The following is a 21,644-nucleotide window of genomic DNA, read 5'->3' as shown; positions in this document are numbered from 1 at the left end:
GGACGTACTAACTTACTGAAAATGATCCTCATGCCCCAGCTATTATACTTATTACATAATGCCCCAATTTGGATACCACAAAAAAAATTCTACACTGTTAATGCGATCTTTAGACATCTTATCTAGAAGAGGGGAATTCCACGTATAAAGCTCACTACATTATGCAGACCAAAATCTCAAGGAGGACTTAAGGTCCCAGACCCATGGATATATTATTTGGCAGCCCAGCTACAACATATTGGGGGTTGGGGAGAGGAGAACAGGATAAATACGGCCGGGAGGATTGTAAGACATCTCCTTAAGGGAAAATGTCTAATGTCAGCCCTAGAAGATGGAACCTTCTATAGAAAAGGGGATAATTACCAACTGCTACGCACAATACATGAAGTATGGTGGAAAACTAGAAAGATAGCAGGCATCAATGGGTATACAAAGTTTACTCCAATATGGCCTAATCACATGTATAGGGAACTAAATAAAGTATCCAATGCCCAAGCACGGGAGAGACATGGGCTTAATCGTATCTATCAATTATTTGACAAAGGTACACTTAAGGCCTATTGCACACGGCCGTTTTTTTTCCCCGTTTACTGGCCGTTTTTTGCGTTCCGTATACTGTCCGTATACGGAACCATTCATTTCAATGGTTCCGCAAAAAAAACGGAATGTACTCCGTATGCATTCCGTTTCCGTATTTCCGTTTTTCCGTTCCGTTTTAACATAGAACATGTCCTATTATTGCCCGCAAATCACAGTCCGTGGCTCCATTCAAGTCAATGGATCCGCAAAAAAACGGAACACATACGGAAATGCATCCGTATGTCTTCCGTTTCCGTTCCGTTTTTCCCTGAACCATCTATTGAAAATGTTATGCCCAGCCCAATTTTATCTATGTAATTACTGTATACTGTATATGCCATACGGAAAAACGGAACGGAAAAACGGAACAGAAACGGAAACACAACGGAAACAAAAAACGGAACAACGGATCCATGAAAAACGGACCGCAAAACACTGATAAAGCCATACGGTCGTGTGCAATAGGCCTAAGGAGTATGCTCAGTTGCAACAAGAATTTAAAATACCCAAGACCCTTTTTTATTGTCTACCTGCAGATAAGACATGCCATACGGACTCAGGAGCAACTGTTATAGATCTTACCGCATCGCATGGAGACACTAGTGGAGTAATTTCACTTCACTACTGGAGTCTCATGGAGGCACAATGTCAAAAATGCCCACTGCAATTATATTACAAGTGGCATCGAGACGTTACTGACTTGACAGTGAAACAGTGGGAGAACGTGTTAGAAGACTTCCCTGAGGTGGCAATAAGCGAGGCCCATAGAGTATCTCAATTATATTTACTCCATAGAGTATATATAACTCCAGTAGTAATGAAAAGAATGGGGTATAGGGAGGATGACAAATGCCTGAGATGTGGGATGCCTAATGCAGACCTAATCCATATTATGTAGAACTGTCCACGATTGAGACGATACTGGATAGACGTTCGTGAACTCATAAACAATGTGTCTTGTATAAAAATAAATATTTCAGCTTTGATATGTATATTAGGATATGTCGAGGTATTGCCTGTAACTTCAGAAAAGAAAATGGACATTATGCACACATTATATCATGCAAGGAAGCTAACTGCATATTATTGGTTTGCTCCAAACCCTCCAAAAGCACAAGAATTGGTAGAGAAGGTTCATACCTTAGTGCAATTGGAGAGATTTGTATATCAGAAAAGAGGCAAGTTTGTGAAAATATGGACCTCATGGTTGCAACATTACAATGTCACGTTATAGCTTTTGGGTATGAATGTCTGAGATACAGCAGACCTATGAAAGAATTAGAAGATGAATCGCACAGAGTCATTTGATAAGCTACAACATCGAACTGCAGTCCTGTGAGGAGGGGGGGGGGGGGGTGTTATGTTTTCGTACTGTTTTCTCATTAAATTGTGAATAAAAATTATCTGATTTAAAAAAAAAAATTAAAAAAAATAAGGGCCTCTCTCAATGGTAGGGTCCACAGAGGCTGTCATTCGAATACCAGGACCTCTTGGGCCACTTTGGAGCAATCAGGATAACCGAGGCATTCTCTCTCTCTATTTTCTTCAATACTTGTGGGATTCTTGGCTCCAGTCCTGAGCTAACCATTAGTCCTGAGCTTAGACACCATTCGCCCCGTCTTATGGAAACTCGACTGAGGAAGTCCGCTAGAACATTCTCCTTCCCCTTCAGATGTACCTCTGCTATACAAAAGATCTCCTGGCATAGATGTAGGAGGGAAGAGACTCTCGTTCCTTCTTGATTGTTTATGTAGGCCACCACTGTTGAATTGTACGAATAGAACACAATCTTTCTGTTTATTATTTCCGGAAGCGCCACAGTCAGTGCCCACTCTACTGCTTTTAACTCCTTGAAATTGGAGGATGCTTTCCTTGTATTCAGATCCCACCTCCCTTGCCAGTATCTGTTTTGGGAGCGGCCTCCTCAACCCCAAGGACTGGCGTCTGTGGTAATTATGGTCTGGTCTGGAAATGTCCATGGCACTCCTGCTGATAGATTTTTGGGTATCACCCACCACAACAGGGAGCGTCTTGCCTTTGAGGAAAGGTGGAATTTTTGATCCAAAGAATACGGGGAGCAGTCCCAGGATCTTAGGATGTCCGCTTGAAGATCTCTGGAGTGGATCTGTGCATAAGGTACTGCTGGGATTGCTGATATCATATGCCCTAGCACCGCCATCGCTTCCCTGAAAGTACAGTGGTAGGACAGGAAGACTGACCATATTTGCTCTATAATCGCCTCTTTCCTTTGAAGTGGAAGGAAACTTTTTTCTTAAACAAGAGTCCAACTGAATTCCAAAAAAAATTTGGAAGGAATCAGATTAGATTTTTTCCAATTGATTATCCATCCTAGGTTTTCTAAAGCGGAGCAGAGGAATTTCATATCTTTTTCTAGTCCTTCTTTTGAGAGATTATCAAAAAATCATCCAGATAAGGCACCAGAGTAATTCCTGACTGTCTTAAAAAGGCCGCTAATTCTGCTACCACTTTGGTGAAGACTCTTGGAGCCTGTGCTACACCAAAGGGAAGCGCCCTGTACTGGAGATGCAGCAACTTCCCCTGGACTCAAACTGCTGTTCTTAAAAATGTTTGGGAGAAGGAAAGGATTGGGACGTGGTAATACGCGTCCTCCAGATCCAGGCTTGCCATTCAGCAATCCTGGAAGAGGAGGCTCACAGTTGTTTTTATCGTCTCCATTCAAAATTTCTTGTAGACCAGAAATTTGTTCAGTTTCTTCAGATTTAAAATAACCCTGAGCGTACCATTTAGTTTCTTCACCAACAATTATGGGGAATAGAACCCCTTGCCCCTCTCTGTCTTTAGAAACTGAATAAACGACTCCCTTGTCTAAGAGGGAAAAAATTTCCGCTTCCAAAGCTTTCCTTTTTTCCTGATTTTTGGGGTGAACACGGCCGCAGCGGCTCCCCAATGAGGCTTTGGGTGGGGGCAGGAGCAGGACAGGCTTAGGCGACTGCTCCCACCGGAGACTTACGCCGCCATGGGTAGGTCCCGTCACGATGTTGTAGACCCGGACCTCCAACAGCCCTCCGAGGTGAGAACCTAAAAAGAAAAAAAGGGAACTCCTCAGGTACCTCCTATCCAGAGGACAGGAAACCTGAACTGAGGTGTGGTAGGGGTGTGAACCATTTTATCTTAGTCGCATGGGTGCCGTCATAGGTGAGGGGAAAAAATAATTGTATACAATTCATATTATAGATAGAATACTGTGAAATATGGTCAGAGAAACCACATGGACAGGTCTGCACTGTGTATTGTAGTCTGGGTATATCTGTGCACTGTGGGAACAAGGTCCTAAAGGGGTATTCCAGTGCACAAAAAAACTGTCCCAGGAGCTGCACGTCATAAAAAACCCAAAACAATCTCAAAACTTATTCTTACCTCACCGATCCACTGCAGCTGCCATTCCAATAATGTTGGGTTCCCCGCTACACTCAATTTCCTGCTCCTGTCTCGACAAGAAACATCTGTGAAGGCCACTCAGTCAATCACATGCTGCTGAGATGACTCACCTCAGACAGTGATTGGGTGAGGGGCATTGCCAACTATTTCCTATCTTGTCAAAACAGGTGCGGGAAGTGGAGAAGAGCAGGGATCCCTGCACCGTCAGGACAGCATTGTTGAGAGAAGTAAAAGTCCTTTTTTTTTTTCCCATGTGCAGCTCCTGGGACAGTTTTTCAGAATACCCCTTCAGGCTGGCCATTCTCTTAGATACTTGTCTGTATGTCCAGCCAACAGCTGTTATTCCACATGCACTTTTTTCAGTTGAAGAGGTGAGATTCTCTGTAAGAATGATCTGGCAGTGGCATATCTCACATCAAGGGAGAGCCGGGAGACCCCCATATTATGACTACCTAATGCGTATGTCCAGTAATACTCAAATTGGTTTGCCTCGGCACAGGCTACCTTTAAAATGAGGGGTCAGTATTCGTTCTAAAAACACAAAAAACATAAGCAGACTGAAAGGATTTATAATAATAGTGAGAGTAATAAATTATTTACCTTCCTAGTGGTAAAACATTGATTCTCTTCTTTATCTCCTCAAGTCTCTCAGCATCCCTACACAATGCCACTGCATGGCTTGGAGGTGGAAAGGAGAACATTGGTTACAAACATGTATTATTTGCAGTCTTATATACCATATTTTGCGTCTTATAGTCCAAATGATAATGACCGATTCCATTATGGAAGTGGTCGTCAGCGCGTGGGAGGTGTGGGTGAGGGAAGCGTTGCGTGGCTGTACTCACCCTCCCCGGTCTTCTTCTAGGCCCTGCTCTGCGCTGTGTCCTGACGGTGTACAGAGACAGGATGTAGTGCGCGTTTTTGTGCACTATGACCTGATGCTGTGCAATGTCAGGTCACAATGCAGCGCGGGGCCGGCAGAAGACCAGGGAACAGTGAGTAAGTGGCAGCACTGTCTGGAGCAAGTGAGGTAAGTGATCTAAGGCTGATGGGGTCTGATCTGTGGTCTAAACTGAGGGTGATGGAGTTTAGGGGATTTGAGGCTGATGGAGCTTGGGGGTCTGAGGATCTGATACTGATGGAGCTTGGGGGTCTGATATGAGGTCCTAAATACGTCTTATAGTCTGATGCATTTTGTAATCCGAAAAATACAGGCATGTCTCACAAAGAGATTGTGGCCTTCTGGCTTCTGTTAGCAAAGGCACATTCAGGCTAGGGGCACATGTTGTGCCGCATGAAGCCTGAGGCATGTTTTAAATAAAATACAATTATATAAAAGTCAGTTAACCCCAATTATTAGCAAACTCATGTGGGAATTGCATAGTCATTACAAAGGCCAAGTTATAACAATAGTCTCCATTAGCTGGATTGTAGAACATTTCTACAGCGAACAGTTACCTTAATATCCAGTGACTCCATCGAATAGGCTGTGCTCTCTGCATGTGAGTATAGCCTGGAAATAATATATCAACCTCTCTGTACAGAAAAAGAAAGCAAAGTGAATTGTGGATCCTACTGAGAAAAAAATATGTAAATACAGAAAAAAGGGTAATGCAAAACTCAGCAGGTTAGAAGAGCAATGAGTTAAATGGTCACTAACCTTTCAAAAAACTTAGCATCAATCAATAATACAGGTGTATATAAAAGAAACTTTGTGATATATCTAATTAGAGAAAATGCCTCTTTCTCCCTCTAGCAGCTCATTCATTCTCCCCTATTCAGTCCATCTCGTCTCTTTCCGAGATACCACTGCAGACTGTGATTGGCTGAAGCAGTCATGTGCCATATACCTACAAGTCACCTCTGCAGTATGTAAACTGACAGCGGGGGAAGGAATGGACTGGCGGCGCAGAGAACGGCGAAGGAGAAAGAAGTATGTAATCTTTTTATTTTTACAGTATTTGGGGCCATTACTACAAGTTTTAATTATCTCAGAAAACCCCTAGTAGCCATCTATACTATAAGAGTGTACACTAAACAGTAATATTCTTCTAGCTAATATGTTTATTCCAGATTTGATCCACATTTTATACACCATTTATATACCATTAACATATTCCACAGCATTATAAAAAAAATTAACCCTCAACAGCCTGATTATGTCACTGATGTAGCTTAAATGAGTTTTCGCACAAAGAACACCGCTCTTATCTTCGGGATATGGGATTGTGTCAGAGGGGACCTCTGCTCTCATAGGAGAAGCAGAAACACCTAGAAACAAAAAGCTGGAGATAAAATGCGAACCTGATGTATGCGTTTCTCTTATGTGCTTTCAATGTATGGCTCTGTCAACTACTGAGCCCTTATAATCGGAGAAGGGGCCCCTATCTTCATCTTCTATTTGGGCAGTTTTTAGCATCTACTGACGCCAAAAACAGAATGAAATAATATATTGCTCAGTTACACATGTGACATCAATGGGGAATTTGTTTTACAGAGTACACAGACAAATCCTTTATAAAAAGAGTCAATGGGCCATGAATTATGTTGCAAGAAGAAGGTCACTAACCCTTTGATTACGGTCAGTGGTCCTTCATTTCCCAATCTTGCCATGTGACGGCAGGTGTTATGCTGGGATCTTACCACATATCATTTGTCTATTTTCAAGACAAACATTATTATTTTTTTTCATTTGGTTACAGAAATTTTATGTGCAATGTATTCTTGTTAAAGGGGTTGTCCAAGTTACTTATATTGATGACCTATTCTCAGGATAGGTAATCAATATCAGATCGCTGGGGGTCAGCTGGTTGAAGAGAAGACGCACGCCGTGCCAGTGCTGCCATCTCTTCATTGCTTACCTGCTCGCCGTTGCAACAGCAGCGGTGAGCAGGTCTAATTACAAGAAGCCACCCCATTCACTTCAATGGGATGGCTTGTTCCTATACACTTGAATACTACAGAGCCGTCACATTGAAGTGAATGGGGCGGCTTCTTGTAATTAGACCTACTCACCGCTGCTGTTGCGACAGCGAGCAGGTAAACAATGAAGAGAAGGCTGCGCTGGCACAGTATGCGCCTTCAACCAGCTGATCGGTGGAGGTGACAGGTGTCAATCTGATACTGATTACATTTTTGCACACCATTTAACGTATACGTTGGGGGGAAAAAAGGATACAAAAGTGTAGTACACTATGCTTTTTCATCCTGCAGAGTCCAGTAAAAATTTTTAAAAAAAAATTATAATAAAAGGATAAAGTATATGCTTATTTTTATTTTTTTACAGTGCCACTCTACAGTGACAGATGCCACTGTATGGCATCCTTTTAACTTATATATTTTTTGTATATGTTAAACGGATGGCCAAAAAGAAACTTAAATCCACAAAATTAAAGGGGTTGTGCAGGGGTTTTATACTGATGACCTTCCTCAGGATTGGTCATCAATATCTGATCGCCGGGGGTCCGACACCAAACACCCCCACCAACCCCCCTTCCCCGGAAAATCTGTTTGAAGAGAAGGCAGCGCTCCATGAGAGGTCACTGAAAAAAAAAACTGCACAACTCCTTTAAGAGGACCTTTCAGCTCTCCTGACTTGGCTATTTTAGTACCCTTAGGCTTCTTTCACACCTGCGTTCGGGGCTCCGCTTGTGAGTTCCGTTTGAAGCTCTCACAAGCGGCCCCGAACGCATCCGTCCAGCCCTACTGCATTCTGAGTGGACGCGGATCCGCTCAGAATGCATCAGTCTGGCAGCGTTTGTCCTCCGCTCCGCTCAGCAGGCGGACACCTGAACGCTGCTTGCAGCGTTCGGGTGTCCGCCTGGCCGTGCGGAGGCAAACGGATCCGTCCAGACTTACAATGTAAGTCAATGGGGACGGATCCGTTTGAAGTTGACACAGTATGGCTCAATTTTCAAATGGATCCGTCCCCCATTGACTTTCAATGTAAAGTCAAAACGGATCCGTTTGCACTATCATGCACTTTTTTGTTCATGGTAATGCAAACGGATCCGTTCTGAACGGATCTAAGCGTTTGCATTATAGGTGCGGATCCGTCTGTGCAGATACCAGGCGGATCCGCACCTAAACGCAGGTGTGAAAGTAGCCTAATTGAGGTACTCTAAACAGTCTGATTCTATCAGCAGTGATTGGACGAGACTGCACAGGGACAACCCCCAATTGGTAATAACCATTTCATTCATGACATTTAGTAGAAATAACAGAGGAACGGCACAACACAGACTTCTAAGAAAAGGTGCTCAAGAATTTTTATATTTTGGGGGATACAATTATTTAATAAAGCAGACATGTCAGGAGAGCAGAGGGTTCCTCTTTAGATGACAGCAGAATCCTCTTTCACTTCACTTACATGGCTGCCCTGTCCACCATAGTACGTATAAGACGGGTCAAGTGAAGGTATAGGACAGAGCAGGAATCTCGCAGCCATAACCTCATGTCAGTCACCACCTACAGTAGAATGGAAAAAATATTATAAATCACCTCAAATCAGAATTTACAGATACATAGTTAAAGGGGTTGTCTAGCTTAAAACATCATCTTTAAATGCGTATTAAAGGGGTTGTCTGGGTTCAGAGCTGAACCCGGACATATCCCCATCTTCACCCCTTCGGCCCCCTGATATGAGCAGCTCTCCTTTGCCCTGCACTGAATAGCATTTTTTGGAGACCCAGTGACATACCGGGCTCTCCGTGGGGACTGCTAGGCGGAGGCTTCCACTTAGCAGTGAGCCTGGTGATGTCACCGGCACTAATTTAGTGCTGTCCTAGCCTGTTAGGGCACCGTTAAAGCCCGCCCATCAGTGCCAGTGACATCACCAGGAACACTGCTGGGTGGAAGCCTCCGTCTAGCAGTGTGCCAATGTAAACAAAAAAAGCCCCTGCCCTGCGCAATCCAGTGCAGGGCAAGGGAGAGCACCGGAGCATGAAATGCTCCGATGCTCATATCAGCCACCATGGCCTTGGACTATTATCTGCAGTAATACATGAGCATGCAGACAAGGAGTCAAAAATCAAATTTTTTTTTTCCCCACTGCCCCCCTTCCTTCTCCGCTGTCCATGCTCAGGAGTCCTCTTCATTATGTAGTCCGGACTGTGTATTTCAGTGCAGCTCTGAGCACTGACAGTGGGGGAACAGAGGGCAGAAGCAGAATAAGGCCGAATGCCCACGGCCGTTTTTCACGGCAGTGAGCGGTCCGTGGAACCGCGGCCTGGATTCCTGCTGAGAGCAGGAGCGCACGGCGTCATTGGTTGCTATGACGCCGTGCGCTCCTGCTCTCAGCAGGAATCCAGGCCGCGGTTCCACGGACCGCTCACTGCCGTGAAAAAACGGCCGTGTGCATTCGGCCTAAGAAATAGTGATCTGGCCTCGTTATCTGCAGTGCTACGTAAGTATTACTGTAGATAATAGTCCAAGATCATGGGGACACATTCCTTTTAAAGGGATTATCCTACGATTCTTGAACTCTGGAGGACTTTTTTTTTTCCTTTCAGTAGGTGGGCAGTAGCTTATCAAGCACCTGCATCTCTCAGGACGTACTGCAATTAGCTCTTGTTAACCCCTTCCTCCCCTGCACAGAAAATAGTCCCTTATATATAGCCCCAGAGATACACCTGGTATGTAACGCCCCCACAATTTCCTTCTCCGCTGTCTAGAAAGAGATACAGCTATATATTTCTATGAATCTGGAAGCAGGGATGAATGAATGAATGATTGGTGCCTGGACCCCTTTAGCTACTTCACTAGCACTGAGGGGAGGAAAAAGGTGCAGGGAAGTTACCTGATCATTTCTACTTCGTCCAGTATGAAGCTTTCCAGCAGGCTCTCCTATAAGTTCCTAGACACACAGCAATAAAAAGAGCTTATAACAAGGAATTACACCCTGGAATATTTGCTTGCCTTTGGTTTGGGAGGTTATGAAATAATGTGATGTCTATACCACTGTAGGAGAGGAGTACTAACGTGCACTCTGTGGCCAAAAGTATGCGGACATTGAAGATCACATATAAGGCCTCATGCGTACGACTGATGCCATTTTTGTGGTCCGCAAAACACGGATACCACCTGTGTGCGTTCCACATTTTGCGGAACAGAATGTCTGGCCCTCTGTTGAATTGCCTTATCCCTGACAAGAATAGGACATGTCGCGGAACAGACATTGCGGCCCTATTGAAGTGATTGGGTCTGCATCCTATCCGCAAATAAAGCAGACTGGATGAGGAAAAAGAATGTGTACACGAGCCCTAAAACTGCGGCATCTTACACTTATGTCACACAATATTTGGGAGTTTTTTTCTATGTGTATGCTAAAATATCCTTAGCTGGTCTACCTTGAGTCGACGCTCATTAGCAGTGTGTATATCTTCATCCGCTTTCGTCAGTACGAAAGTGCCCTGAGACCATTCTTCATGGATCTTGAAGGAAAACAAACCATTACCTTAATGATTATCAGTAATGTGTGCTAATGCAGAAAATAACGTCTTCAGTTTATACATGCAGAATATCAAAGTTGACAACTCTTGGATACTAAAAGCGAAACACAGCGGATGATTTCTGTTCACAACATTTGTGGATGTACTAAAAGGAAGGGTCGCATCACACAGATCCAAGATATCACTTTCTAGTTATAGATTACCATACAAACATATCTCCTATATCTATATGGGGCAGTTAGTTCCAGCAATAACATGAAATTCAAACGGGGTAATGTGTGATTCTTCTACTCCAGATTTCTGGTGTACCAAAAATTATAAGATTTAGCGCCAGTGCGGTTCTGAATCACACTCGCCACTTTTTAGGAAACCCACAGCCCAACACATTTACCAGTGCGTGCGCACATTACGGTATAAATCTACACCGGCTCTTTTGCTTGTTGATTTTATTTTCCAGAACGATTTCCTCTTCTCGCTTATTGGGGGATATTTATCATGTAGCTTGTGCCAGTATAATGGGGTTAAAAAGTTCCAAATTGGGCGTTTGCAACTTTCAAAAGAATAGTTGCAAGTGACGGTTTTTATGTTGCCCTCATCACTTTTCCCTAAAGGTATTGTGGCAAGGATGGGAAGGGGCTTGGCCTTCAATCTAAGAAATCTTTGGCAGCTCTGATTGGTCGTAAATCTCTGTCTAGGCGTACGGACTGCCGGAGTATGAGCCTAATATGCGACGAGACGTGTGCAGAAGGCGCTGGTCTTGATAAATCTCCCCCACTGTCCACCAGCAGGGTTTCTCATTGACTGGTGTAAGAAATGCCAGTCTTTATATAATCCCCCAACATGTTTTTCATGATGATTCCATACAAATATATTTAGCACACTAGTGTAAGTAATGCTTTATGGTTGTGCTAATTCTCAGCTATTTGATCTTGTAAGGGCAGCATGGCAGATTTGTTGCTGACATTTGAATAGGGATTATAAAGATCTTTACCAACTTCATTCAGAAACCTGTGCAGCACATCGGGCACCTGTGAACATACCCTTACTGAACCTCGCTTAAGGTGGTGTGCATTATGCAATATGACTATTATTTTTTATAGTACCTGGTCCAGGCCAGTGACAATCTGTTCCATTTCGGATTTGCTCACTAGTCCAGCTTTTTCCAATGCTTTTACATAGGCTTGGCTTCCTCTGATGTCAGCTGACCACATCCTCTGGTCATATGACACAGAAGAATTGAACATTTCCATAATGGGGTCAATGCTGCCAACAAATCTTCCACCCCACAACTTGTCACCCTATAAAGAGGAAGAAAAAAAAAGGAGCAATACAAACACGGATAATGAGCTGAAAAAAATGGAATGTACATCATTGCAATAAATTGTATATTAAAATGATACTGCTTCCATCGAGAAGATAGAAAGGGGGGGCATCACGATGCAGGATTTTTTTTTTTTTTTTACATAGGTAATGAAACCAAAAATTATTTTCAATTAGTTTGGTGCCTGCTGTTTGTTTTATGTATGATACAGTAGGTAGTAGTGACTACAAAAGAACACAATGATGAAAATGGACCATGGAAGCATAATACACACATGGGAAGTGCCCGTTCTGCCTTCATTTCTTTTTGTCAGCCACTGGGCACATTCAGACATGATGAAGCAGAAACAATGCTAGTCTCCAGGGATGTCAAATATACCATAATCAACATAGTCAAAGAGAAGATTTTCATCAGTTTATGGTGGTCCAGAAGTGAGTCCTGATTCTTGTTCTCGTCATATGTAATCTAACGTGTTGGAGCCAAGGAGGCTGGAGCAAACCTCCTGGAAGTCAGGCTTTCCCCTCTCCTCCTGCAGATGAGTGACGTTCCCCAGGCCAGGCAAGGTCATCCCCTGTTCTCACTAGATCCCGTGCAGCCCCCATGCGCTTTCACTTCTGGCGCCCAGTGAGAAGTGCTGTACAGAGCTTCACTGCACATGTGCCGGAGGACAGGAGCCCTCTCCTCTCTACACAGGATCTAGTGGGGTGCGGGCAGGGAAAGCATGACTTCCAGGAGGTTTGTGTCGGCCTCCTTGACTTCAACAAGTTCATTTATATACGACGAGAACAAGAATTAAAATGCATTTTCAAGTTACTCAAAGGAATCAAGACTCACTTCTGGACCGCTAAAACTGATGAAAAAGCTAATTTGGACAGTTTCAAACACATACATGAGACGTCAGGTTCCCTTTAAATTTTCCAACAGAAAAAAAAAATAATTATAAATAAAATCTAAAATGAAAAAAGCCACATTAGAAGAGATACATTTTAAGATCTCTTTACTTTTGATGACTATATAGAAAAAAAAAAAAAAAAATGACCAAAATTACAGTAATACAGCTCTTCAGTGGTCTATTCTTTATGGAGGATACACACTATACTAACTAAGCAATATTGACAAAAGAATACAAAAAAAAAAAAAAATCTTCAATAAAATCTTTAAAAAAATAAAAAGTCTGAAAAAGCATCTTACATCTTGTAAGCATCTGATAGAGGTTTTAATTTGTGGGGATCGCCGACTATCACTAGAACAAACCGGTCCTGAGTACTGTGTCCCTTCAGAGAGCCATGTTTGGTCGCTATACCTTCTGCAGTCTTTACATTGCAATGAGTTCCAGCACCTGGCCCTCCACGACAAGCACATTTTAAAGAATGCTGGGGCTACATGGTGACAGCAAGTCACACAAGTGTCATGCAAGAAAAAACATTTGTGCGATTTTTCAGAAACTTACTGCCACGCAACATTTTTCGCACAATTTAGAGCTGTGATTTGGCTGCACAACCGAAATTGCAGAACAGTCACAGGTAAGTCGCACTTGCGCGCAACTTGCATTGTGGTCTATGATAGCAAGCTCTTATGTGACTTGCGCCGTGTGACCAAAAATCCAACAGTGTTGGACACTCTGCGATTGTCGTAGTTGTGGACACACCATTGACAATCATTATATGCAATCTTGTGCGGTTTTTATTTAGTGCGACATATGTTGGTGTGTTGCCCCAGCCTAAAATAGAGAAAACTAACACTCTTCTAAATAAGGTAAAATGACATGTTACTAATAAACTACAAATTATGTTAGTGATTACATTTTTTTTTTTTTGCACTTTTGCTTTGTCAACTAACAAATGAAGGCAAAATCCCATGTTGGAATTTGTACAACCTTATACAAGGCCAGAACATCATGTGCTATTGCACAATGCTAGTGACATCTCTAAAATGGGTTTAGAACAACAAAGTCAGACATTACGGATCAAGGGACTGATATCTATTGTGTAAGACTGCTTACAGGACTAACCTGGCACCGAGTACTGTCAGCCAGAACTGATCTTAACACTCGGTGCAATGCAAGTCAACCCAGCACAATGACCGCAGTCTGGAAGATTAACAAACGTCAGTGACTCCACTCTCAGTTCAAATTGTTGTGTTTCATAGCATGTGGCACATTTTTATATATATAAAAAAAAAAAAAAAAAAAAAATAGAAAAAAATTGCAGCATAAATAAAATGGATCAGGTATATACCTAACCGAGCCTCATAAGAAACGTTCCGATAAGGCCTCTTTCACACTACAGTATGTTGCATTCAGTGTTTTGCGTTCCGTTTTTCACGGATCCGTTGTTCCGTTTTTTGCTTCCGTTGTGGTTCCGTTTCCGTTCCGTTGTTCCGTTCCGTTTTTCCGTATGGCAAATACAGTATACAGTAATTTCATATTAAAAATTGGGCTGGGCATAACATTTTCAATTGATGGTTCCGCAAAAAACGGAACGGATACGGAAGACATACGGATGCATTTCCGTATGTGTTCCGTTTTTTTTGCGGCCCCATTGACTTGAATGGAGCCACGGACTGTGATTCTCAGCCAAATATAGGACATGTTCTATCTTTTCAACGGAACGGAAAAACGGAAATACGGAAACGGAATGCATACGGAACACATTCCGTTTTTTTGCGGAACCATTGAAATGAATGGTTCCGTATACGGACCGTATACGGAACGCAAAAAACGGACCGTATACGGAAAGCAAAAAACTGTAGTGTGAAAGAGGCCTAAGGATGAGTTCACATTGCGTTTTACCCTCCACAAGGCTTACTGTCGGTATTCATACATATACCATGATGAGTACATTGCCTTTAATGGGTGAAACGGATTTCAAAGCATTAATCTTTTGAATCTATTTGATCTGCTTTTTGTTTGTTTCTGCCTTTTTTGCCATACAGAATAGCAGACTCTACCTTCCTACCATGAGGAAAAAGCCAGAAACAAATGGAAGTCAGGTCAAATGGTGTCCAAAAATGAATCCTCTGAAATCTCTTTGACCCATTAAAGTCAATGAAGCTGTTATGGTACCGTTTTCTTGTATTCAGATGTAGACCTCAAATGGAACTGCCTGATGAGCGCCAAAACACAAATGTGAACCCAGACTAAATTAGCTATGCAAAATAACAAGGCTTGAAGAACATCTCTCTTGATGGCAGCGGGTCATCAAGAGAAGTTCTACATATGATGATACAAATTTGTAAAAATAAATAGTCACCTCTTTTTTTCTGACATTAGTACCTAAAGAGGGTGTCAGACCTAAATTAAAAAAAATGAAACAGTGTAATAAAAAAATAAAAAAAAGAGAAAATAAATTTGCCTTCTGAAAGTCCCACCGTTCCATCACAGTAGCTCCTGTCCCTGCCACTTACAGTACACACCGGACCACAAGTGATGACATTTCATTCCCATGACTGCTGCAGTCAATCACTGGCCCCAGCTGTCACATGTGTATACCTAGCATGTGACCGCAGAGGCTGAGTGGTCACGCTACTCATACTCACATTACTACTGAGGCCAGTGATTGATAGGGGTCCCAGAGTTTGGACCCACACTGATTTAGGCTGAGTTCACACGAGCGTGACAGATTTGGTCCGGATGCGTTCAGGGTGCGTTCAGTTAAACTCGCACCATTTTGCAAGCAAGTTCAGTCAGTTTTGGCTGCAATTGCGTTTAGTTGTTCAGTTTTTTCCGCGCGGATGCAATGCGTTTTGATGCGTTTTTCACGCGCATGATAAAAAACTGAAGGTTTACAAACAACATCTCCTAGCAACCATCAGTGAAAAACGCATTGCATCCGCACTTGCTTGCAGATGCAATGCGTTATTAACGCAGCCCCATTCACTTCTATGGAGCCAGGGCTGCGTTAAAAACGCAGAATATAGAACATGCTGCGATTTTAAAGCATTGCAGAAGTGATGCGTGAAAAAAAATGCTCATGTGCACAGCCCCATTGAAATGAATGGGTCAGGATTCAGTGCAGGTGCAATGCGTTCACCTACTGCATTGCACCCGCGCGGAAATCTCGCCCGTGTGAACTCAGCCTTAAGGTTTGTCCACTTCTAACCGGACTGCACCTTTAACCTGACACATAGACTTCTAGAAAGTCCCAATATGGTCTACTTGCATTGTGTCAATTCCTTTTATGTTATTACGTTTTGTTTATGTATTTTCTGACTATCGATTTCCCACGACCAACATGGCGCTACCATACCAGATTTCCCACGACCCCCCGTGGCGCTACCATACCAGACTGTAATACAATAGGAGCCAATACTCTCTATAGCACATAGAAATGAATTAGGAGCCAAGATGGAAGCCTGGCCTTCTTTAATTTCCTCAGGAAGAAAGATGTTTGCATTCCATCTCAGATCATTAGAAATAAAAAGCCCCAGAAACTTTAGGTTCTCCACCCTTCCTACCTCTTCTTTATTTATATAAAGGGGGCAGAGTGCCATTTTCTTTATTTTCCTAAAATCAAGTATAACCACCTTTGTTTTAGCTACATTATGTTTAGTTATCACACACCAATTCTTTCTGATTTACCTCTTATGTGCACTCAGTTTTTTTTATAAATATTTTTCTTGTTTTATTAATTGCACTCAAATCGTTAAAGGGCTTCTGTCACTCCACTAAACTCATTTTTTTTTTTTGGTCACCCTACAATCCTTATGCTGCGATTTCTCAATATATATGACTATTACACTGTTTGGTTCAGTAGTTCTATCAAAAAACAGACTTTTATATTATGCAAATGACCTCTCTAGCAGCAGCTAGGGCGGCTACCTGCTGCTAGCAGCCGCATCCTCCATTCATAATGACGCCCCCTCCTCATGTTGATTGACAGGGCCAGCGGACGCGCTCGTCCTCTGACTGGCCCTGTCTGCGTTTTAAATCTCGCGCCGGTCTTCAGTTGGCGCAGGCGCACTGAGTGGAGGACGCTCGCTCAGCCGCTCCATCCTCAGTGCGCCTGCGCCGATGACGTCACATGTACACCCGACGCAGGCGCACTGAGGATGGAGCGGCCGAGCGAGCGTCCTCCTCTGAGTGCGCCTGCGCCAACTGAAGACCGGCGCGAGATTTAAAACGCAGACAGGGCCAGTCAGAGAACGAGCGAGTCCACTGGCCCTGTCAATCAACATGAGGAGGGGGCGTCATTATGAATGGAGGATGCGGCTGCTACAGAGGTAATTTGCATAATATAAAAGTCAGTTTTTTTTTTATAGAACTACTGAACCAAACAGTGTAATAGCTATATATATATTGAGAAATCGCAGCATAAGGATTGTAGGGAGACCAAAAAAAAAAAAAAATGAGTTTAGTGGAGTGACAGAAGCCCTTTAAAGATCAGAGTCAGAGTTTCACTCTGATTTTTAACGCTTTGAGTGCCATGGATACTAACTTATAATTTGATACTTACCTTCCACGGACACCACCATTCAGAATGGAGTGCAGGTGTCATCTTTGGTTCTATTTTTCCCTTTGATACTCCTGTAGTATAAACTAGCGATCATATAAAATGGCATTAAAGGGGTTATCCAACCCCTAAAATGCCTCCCCATATGCCCTGCCCCACACACAGGTTGTACTTACCTGGTTCCCTGGCATCTGGCGTGGTGGGGGGCAGCCAATAGCAGTTTGCAACGGGAACAGGCCTTCCTAGCATCGCGGGTGACGCTAGGGAGGCTCGTTCCCGTCGCGGCCTTCTATTGGCTTCTGCCTGCTCCCCCCGCTGTGTGGCGTTGGCCGTGCAGGCATCAGAAGCGACGAGGTTGCCAGGTAAGTACAACCTCTGTGAGGGGCCCGGGCATATGGGGACTCGGAGAGGCATTTTAGGGGTTGGAAAACCCCTTTAAAAGGCTTAGTGAGTGAATGGCAATACGTTATTTAGTAACACGGGTTGCTACAAGTGCTCAAATGACTGCAGTGCCATGTATCCACATTAGGCTAGGCGATCCGGCAGGCTGTACAGGCACAGAGCAGCCTGCTGGATCCTCTACTTTACCACTAGACCCCACTGACTGCAATGAGGTCCGGCGGTGACCTGACCTATTACCGGCATAAATGCGCATTTGCGACGGATCAGGCAGCCGGCTCTCCAAAACGGAGATGTGAACAAAGCCTTAGAGAGTCCTGCTGTTAAAACATTTTACAGCGTAGCTGTGACTGAAGAACTGTATACCCTGCATTAAGAAGTCAGGCACTTGCACAAAAAGTACTTGACAGAATTTTGTAATTTCCAGATTAGTACAACTTCATACCTCAGCTGCCATTTTGCTGTTTCGGATCTTCAAGAAATTATGAGCCTGAAAAAAAATAAACTAATTTTACAAATCTCATGAAGGTCAAATGCATTTTCGGAAAAACAATTGCCTATAGAAGTTGTTGCCATGTTTCTTGCTAGCATGTACTGTGCTCATGAAAGAACCTTATAGGCATAGACTTATTTACCGTGTGATCTAAGACCTTTAGATGTCATGCCTAATAAAGCTGTTGACCGAGGCTGGCGAGCTGATGTTGTTCATATCCAGTACCTAAGTGTGTGTGTGTAATATTATATATATATATATATATATATATATATATATATATATATATATATATGATTTTATATATAACATATTGGTGGCATATCGCTAGGATATCCCACCAACGTCAGATAGGAGCAGCACCCACACCTATCTCCAGAACGGGGTCCCCAAAGCAAAAGTGAGCACACGTGTATGCAATGCCGCCCTCCGTTCACTTCCATGGGACTTCCAATAACAGCTGAGCGAGTGCGCTCGGCTATTTTCGGATCTCCCATAGAAGTGAATTCAGTGCGCACCACGACTGCATAGCCACCTCTTCATTCACCTTTGTGGGACTGATGGAAATATTTTGGAACTACCATAGGAGTGGCCACACTTCAGCAGTGCGCTCTCCTTCACTATTCTGGAGTCAGGAGAGGGTCCCCGAGGTGGAACCCGCAAGCTATATGACATTGATGGTATATCCTAGCCATCAATGTCTGAGAGGAACCAATCCCTTTAAGTATATGAATACAAACATCTATCTATGGGGTCGGTGTCGGACTGGGGTGCCTAGGGCCCACCAGTAAAATGTATTTTGGGTGCCCCCCATATGGATACATTCAAATATTACCTGCTCACACAGTAGCAAGATGCTCCCTGCAGCAACCAAGAGGACACTGTCTAGCTTTTCTCTATACCTAGAAGTGACCTCAGCTCTGATCGTGTCTATAATAATAAACTAGGGAGTTTCTTTGTTTTTTTTTATGAACATAGGCTGGTGGAGGTGCTGTACATTGAATATTTATATGTAGTGCAGTAAGTCTACTGTGTTATGTATCACTTGTGCAGGGAGTACAATACAATAGCTTAGACCTTAGAAGATGCAGTCACATACTCATAGATCATACCCCCGTTTTCTAAGTACACAGGTAGACAGATATATTTTGTGCAATCAACAAGCTCATTGGGTCTTACACTTACCTCATGCCAATGACATGATTCTAACATGGGGCACATAAATTGTCTGAGGGTTCAATTAGTAAAAAAACAACCAAATGTCTGCATTATTGTACATATTCTGCAGAAAATTACAGAATACCCTGGGCCTCTTCCTTTCCTCTTTAGGCCTCAAGCACCACACAACTGTGTCCGTATTTCAGCCTGCAAACAACAGGTCCGCAAAATATGTATCTGTCTGTGTGCAGTCTGCATTTTACTCACTCCCATCATTAGAAAGGGCTATCCTTGTCTGCAAAATGAAGACAAGGCTAGGACATGTATCAATCGTGGAACGCCACAAAATACCGATGTGAGCATGACCCCATAGAAATGAACGGGTCAGTGTGCTATCTGCAAAAAATGCAGACCGCTCACAGATGTGTGAATGAGGCCTTATAGAAAGTGGCTTCAGAAGCAAGGCTAACCCTCCAGTTGAGACCAGGGACTTCCTCATTCTTAGGTATGTGGCCCACAGAACTCAGACCCGTCCTTTCAGACTCTTATGAGCTGTCTAATAAAGTCATAAAGCAAAAAAAAAGGTTGTTTTAGGACAACCCTCTATTCTCTAAAGAGGAATCCCACCACACAACATGGCACCATACAGTAGCACAAGGACTACTTACCTATGGGTCCGTCAGATTATGTGGGGGAGAGTTATCAAAACTGGTGTAAAGGAGAACTGGCTTAGTTGTCCATAGCAACCAATCAGATTCCACCTTTCATTTTCCAGAGCTCCTTGGGAATATGAAAAGTGGATTCCGATTGGTTGCTACGGACAACTAAGCCAGTTCTAGTTTACACCGCTTTGATAAATCTCCCCTCGTGTTTTTATTATATATTGATCAGTGCATGGTCATGAATGACTGACTGTCCAATATTCAGAAGGATTAGTAGTAGTGACTGAGGCATTCTGTGATTTTTGGACACCATATAAAGAAACGGAGCATGGAGAGCAGTAGCGCACCTATGTGTATGTCACGTGTGGTGACTGACTAGGGGTATTCCTACCACATGCCATGTCCTAAATGTAAGATGGGAGGGGTCCACACATGGGGCATCAGTGGTCTGGGCAGCTCCGAGCCCTTCATACAGCTCAGGGGGCACCAGGTGAATGTACTGAAGGGTCACTATAGTCAGAAGCCACTGCTGAGCCTTCAGCAAATGTTTTCTATAGATTATATACACACACATTATTGTGTCCAATCACTACTGGTCATATCGGGAGAAATCTCATTCCAATCAGTACTGAAACTGCAAGGACCTGTTCACACTACTGGTCACCCTATCTGGACTACTTTTTACCTACCAGATAGGGTGACCAACAGTCTATTTGCTCAAAAGTTTTTAAAAAAATTTAAGAAAAATAAAAAAAACATCACAATCTAGTTTTCAAACTCCCGACGGATATTACACTGATTGATGTTCTCATCCATCACATCATCCACGTTTATATCCCTTAGCCCAAATCTATCATGTAAAGCAGAACAGACGGAAGGACCCTCGTTTTTTTCTGATATACCAAAAATTGTAGCACGCCATGTCACCAAAACGAATGATGATCATTAGTGTTGAGCGAACTTGTGTTTGTCTAAAGTTCGGGTTATCGAAGAATCGCGTTATGGATTCCGCTACCACGGACCATAACTTATGGTCCGTGGTAGTGGAACTCCTAACGCGATTCTTCGATAACCCGAACTTTAGACGCCAAACTTAAAACACAAGTTCGCTCAACACTAATGATGACTTGTCCCAAAGAGACAATGGGACCTGTTACTGACATCTTTGGTCCTAAAGCTAGTACTGCAGTAGATGAATGCATGTACAGATACAGTTCTGACAGCAGCTAGGCCAATAGGTCGGCACTGCAGGTAGATAATTTGGGGTGCAACTGGCATCCCACCAAACAAGAACTGTAAGTTGTCTGCAAAAATTCTTGTTTATTGCCACATTATCCTGTGACGCGTTTCGACACTCTCAGGTGTCTTTATCAAGAAATCTGCGAGAGTCGAAACGGTCACAGGATTATGTGGCAATAATCAAGAATTTTTGCAGACAATTTACAGTGAGTGCAGGTCCTTCCTATAGTGACATCATCAGGAGAAGGGATCCTGGGCAGCACATGGTAGAGGGCAAATGAACCAGGTGGCACTGCCACACTCACTCACCTGGACGATCTGCCTTCCAGCAAATGATCAACTCCTGCATCAGACCGAGCACCTGACAGTGCCGGTAATCTGCTCCGTACCGTGACGTCATGTCTGCCCCGCCTTCTCCTGTTCTGCCGCCCAATCACAGGTGGGGCGGCTGCTTTCTCAGCTCCACGCAGGATT

The 21,644-nt window shown here is 43.3% G+C and overlaps 1 protein-coding gene across 1 annotated transcript in view; it reads right to left on the bottom strand.

The window, feature by feature from the left end:
• The window catches only part of ASL (argininosuccinate lyase), a 50,821-nt gene extending 29,227 nt beyond the window's left edge, over positions 1-21,594 (bottom strand). Inside the window, exons 1-8 of the mRNA XM_044285721.1 lie at positions 21,480-21,594; positions 18,064-18,108; positions 11,552-11,746; positions 10,347-10,430; positions 9,797-9,853; positions 8,369-8,466; positions 5,458-5,535; positions 4,600-4,677 (exon numbers count right to left, since the gene is read on the bottom strand). Of these exons, the coding sequence (XP_044141656.1) occupies positions 4,600-4,677; positions 5,458-5,535; positions 8,369-8,466; positions 9,797-9,853; positions 10,347-10,430; positions 11,552-11,746; positions 18,064-18,075 (602 nt within the window). The 5' untranslated portion in view covers positions 18,076-18,108; positions 21,480-21,594. The remainder of the gene's footprint in view (positions 1-4,599; positions 4,678-5,457; positions 5,536-8,368; positions 8,467-9,796; positions 9,854-10,346; positions 10,431-11,551; positions 11,747-18,063; positions 18,109-21,479) is intronic.
• Between the last annotated feature and the right edge of the window lie 50 nt (positions 21,595-21,644).

This window comes from Bufo gargarizans, chromosome 3 (genome assembly GCF_014858855.1).
Source record: "Bufo gargarizans isolate SCDJY-AF-19 chromosome 3, ASM1485885v1, whole genome shotgun sequence".
Taxonomy (NCBI): Eukaryota; Metazoa; Chordata; class Amphibia; order Anura; family Bufonidae; genus Bufo; species Bufo gargarizans.
Note: the sequence above shows the minus strand (reverse complement) of the source record. Positions and strands in the feature narration are given on the sequence as shown.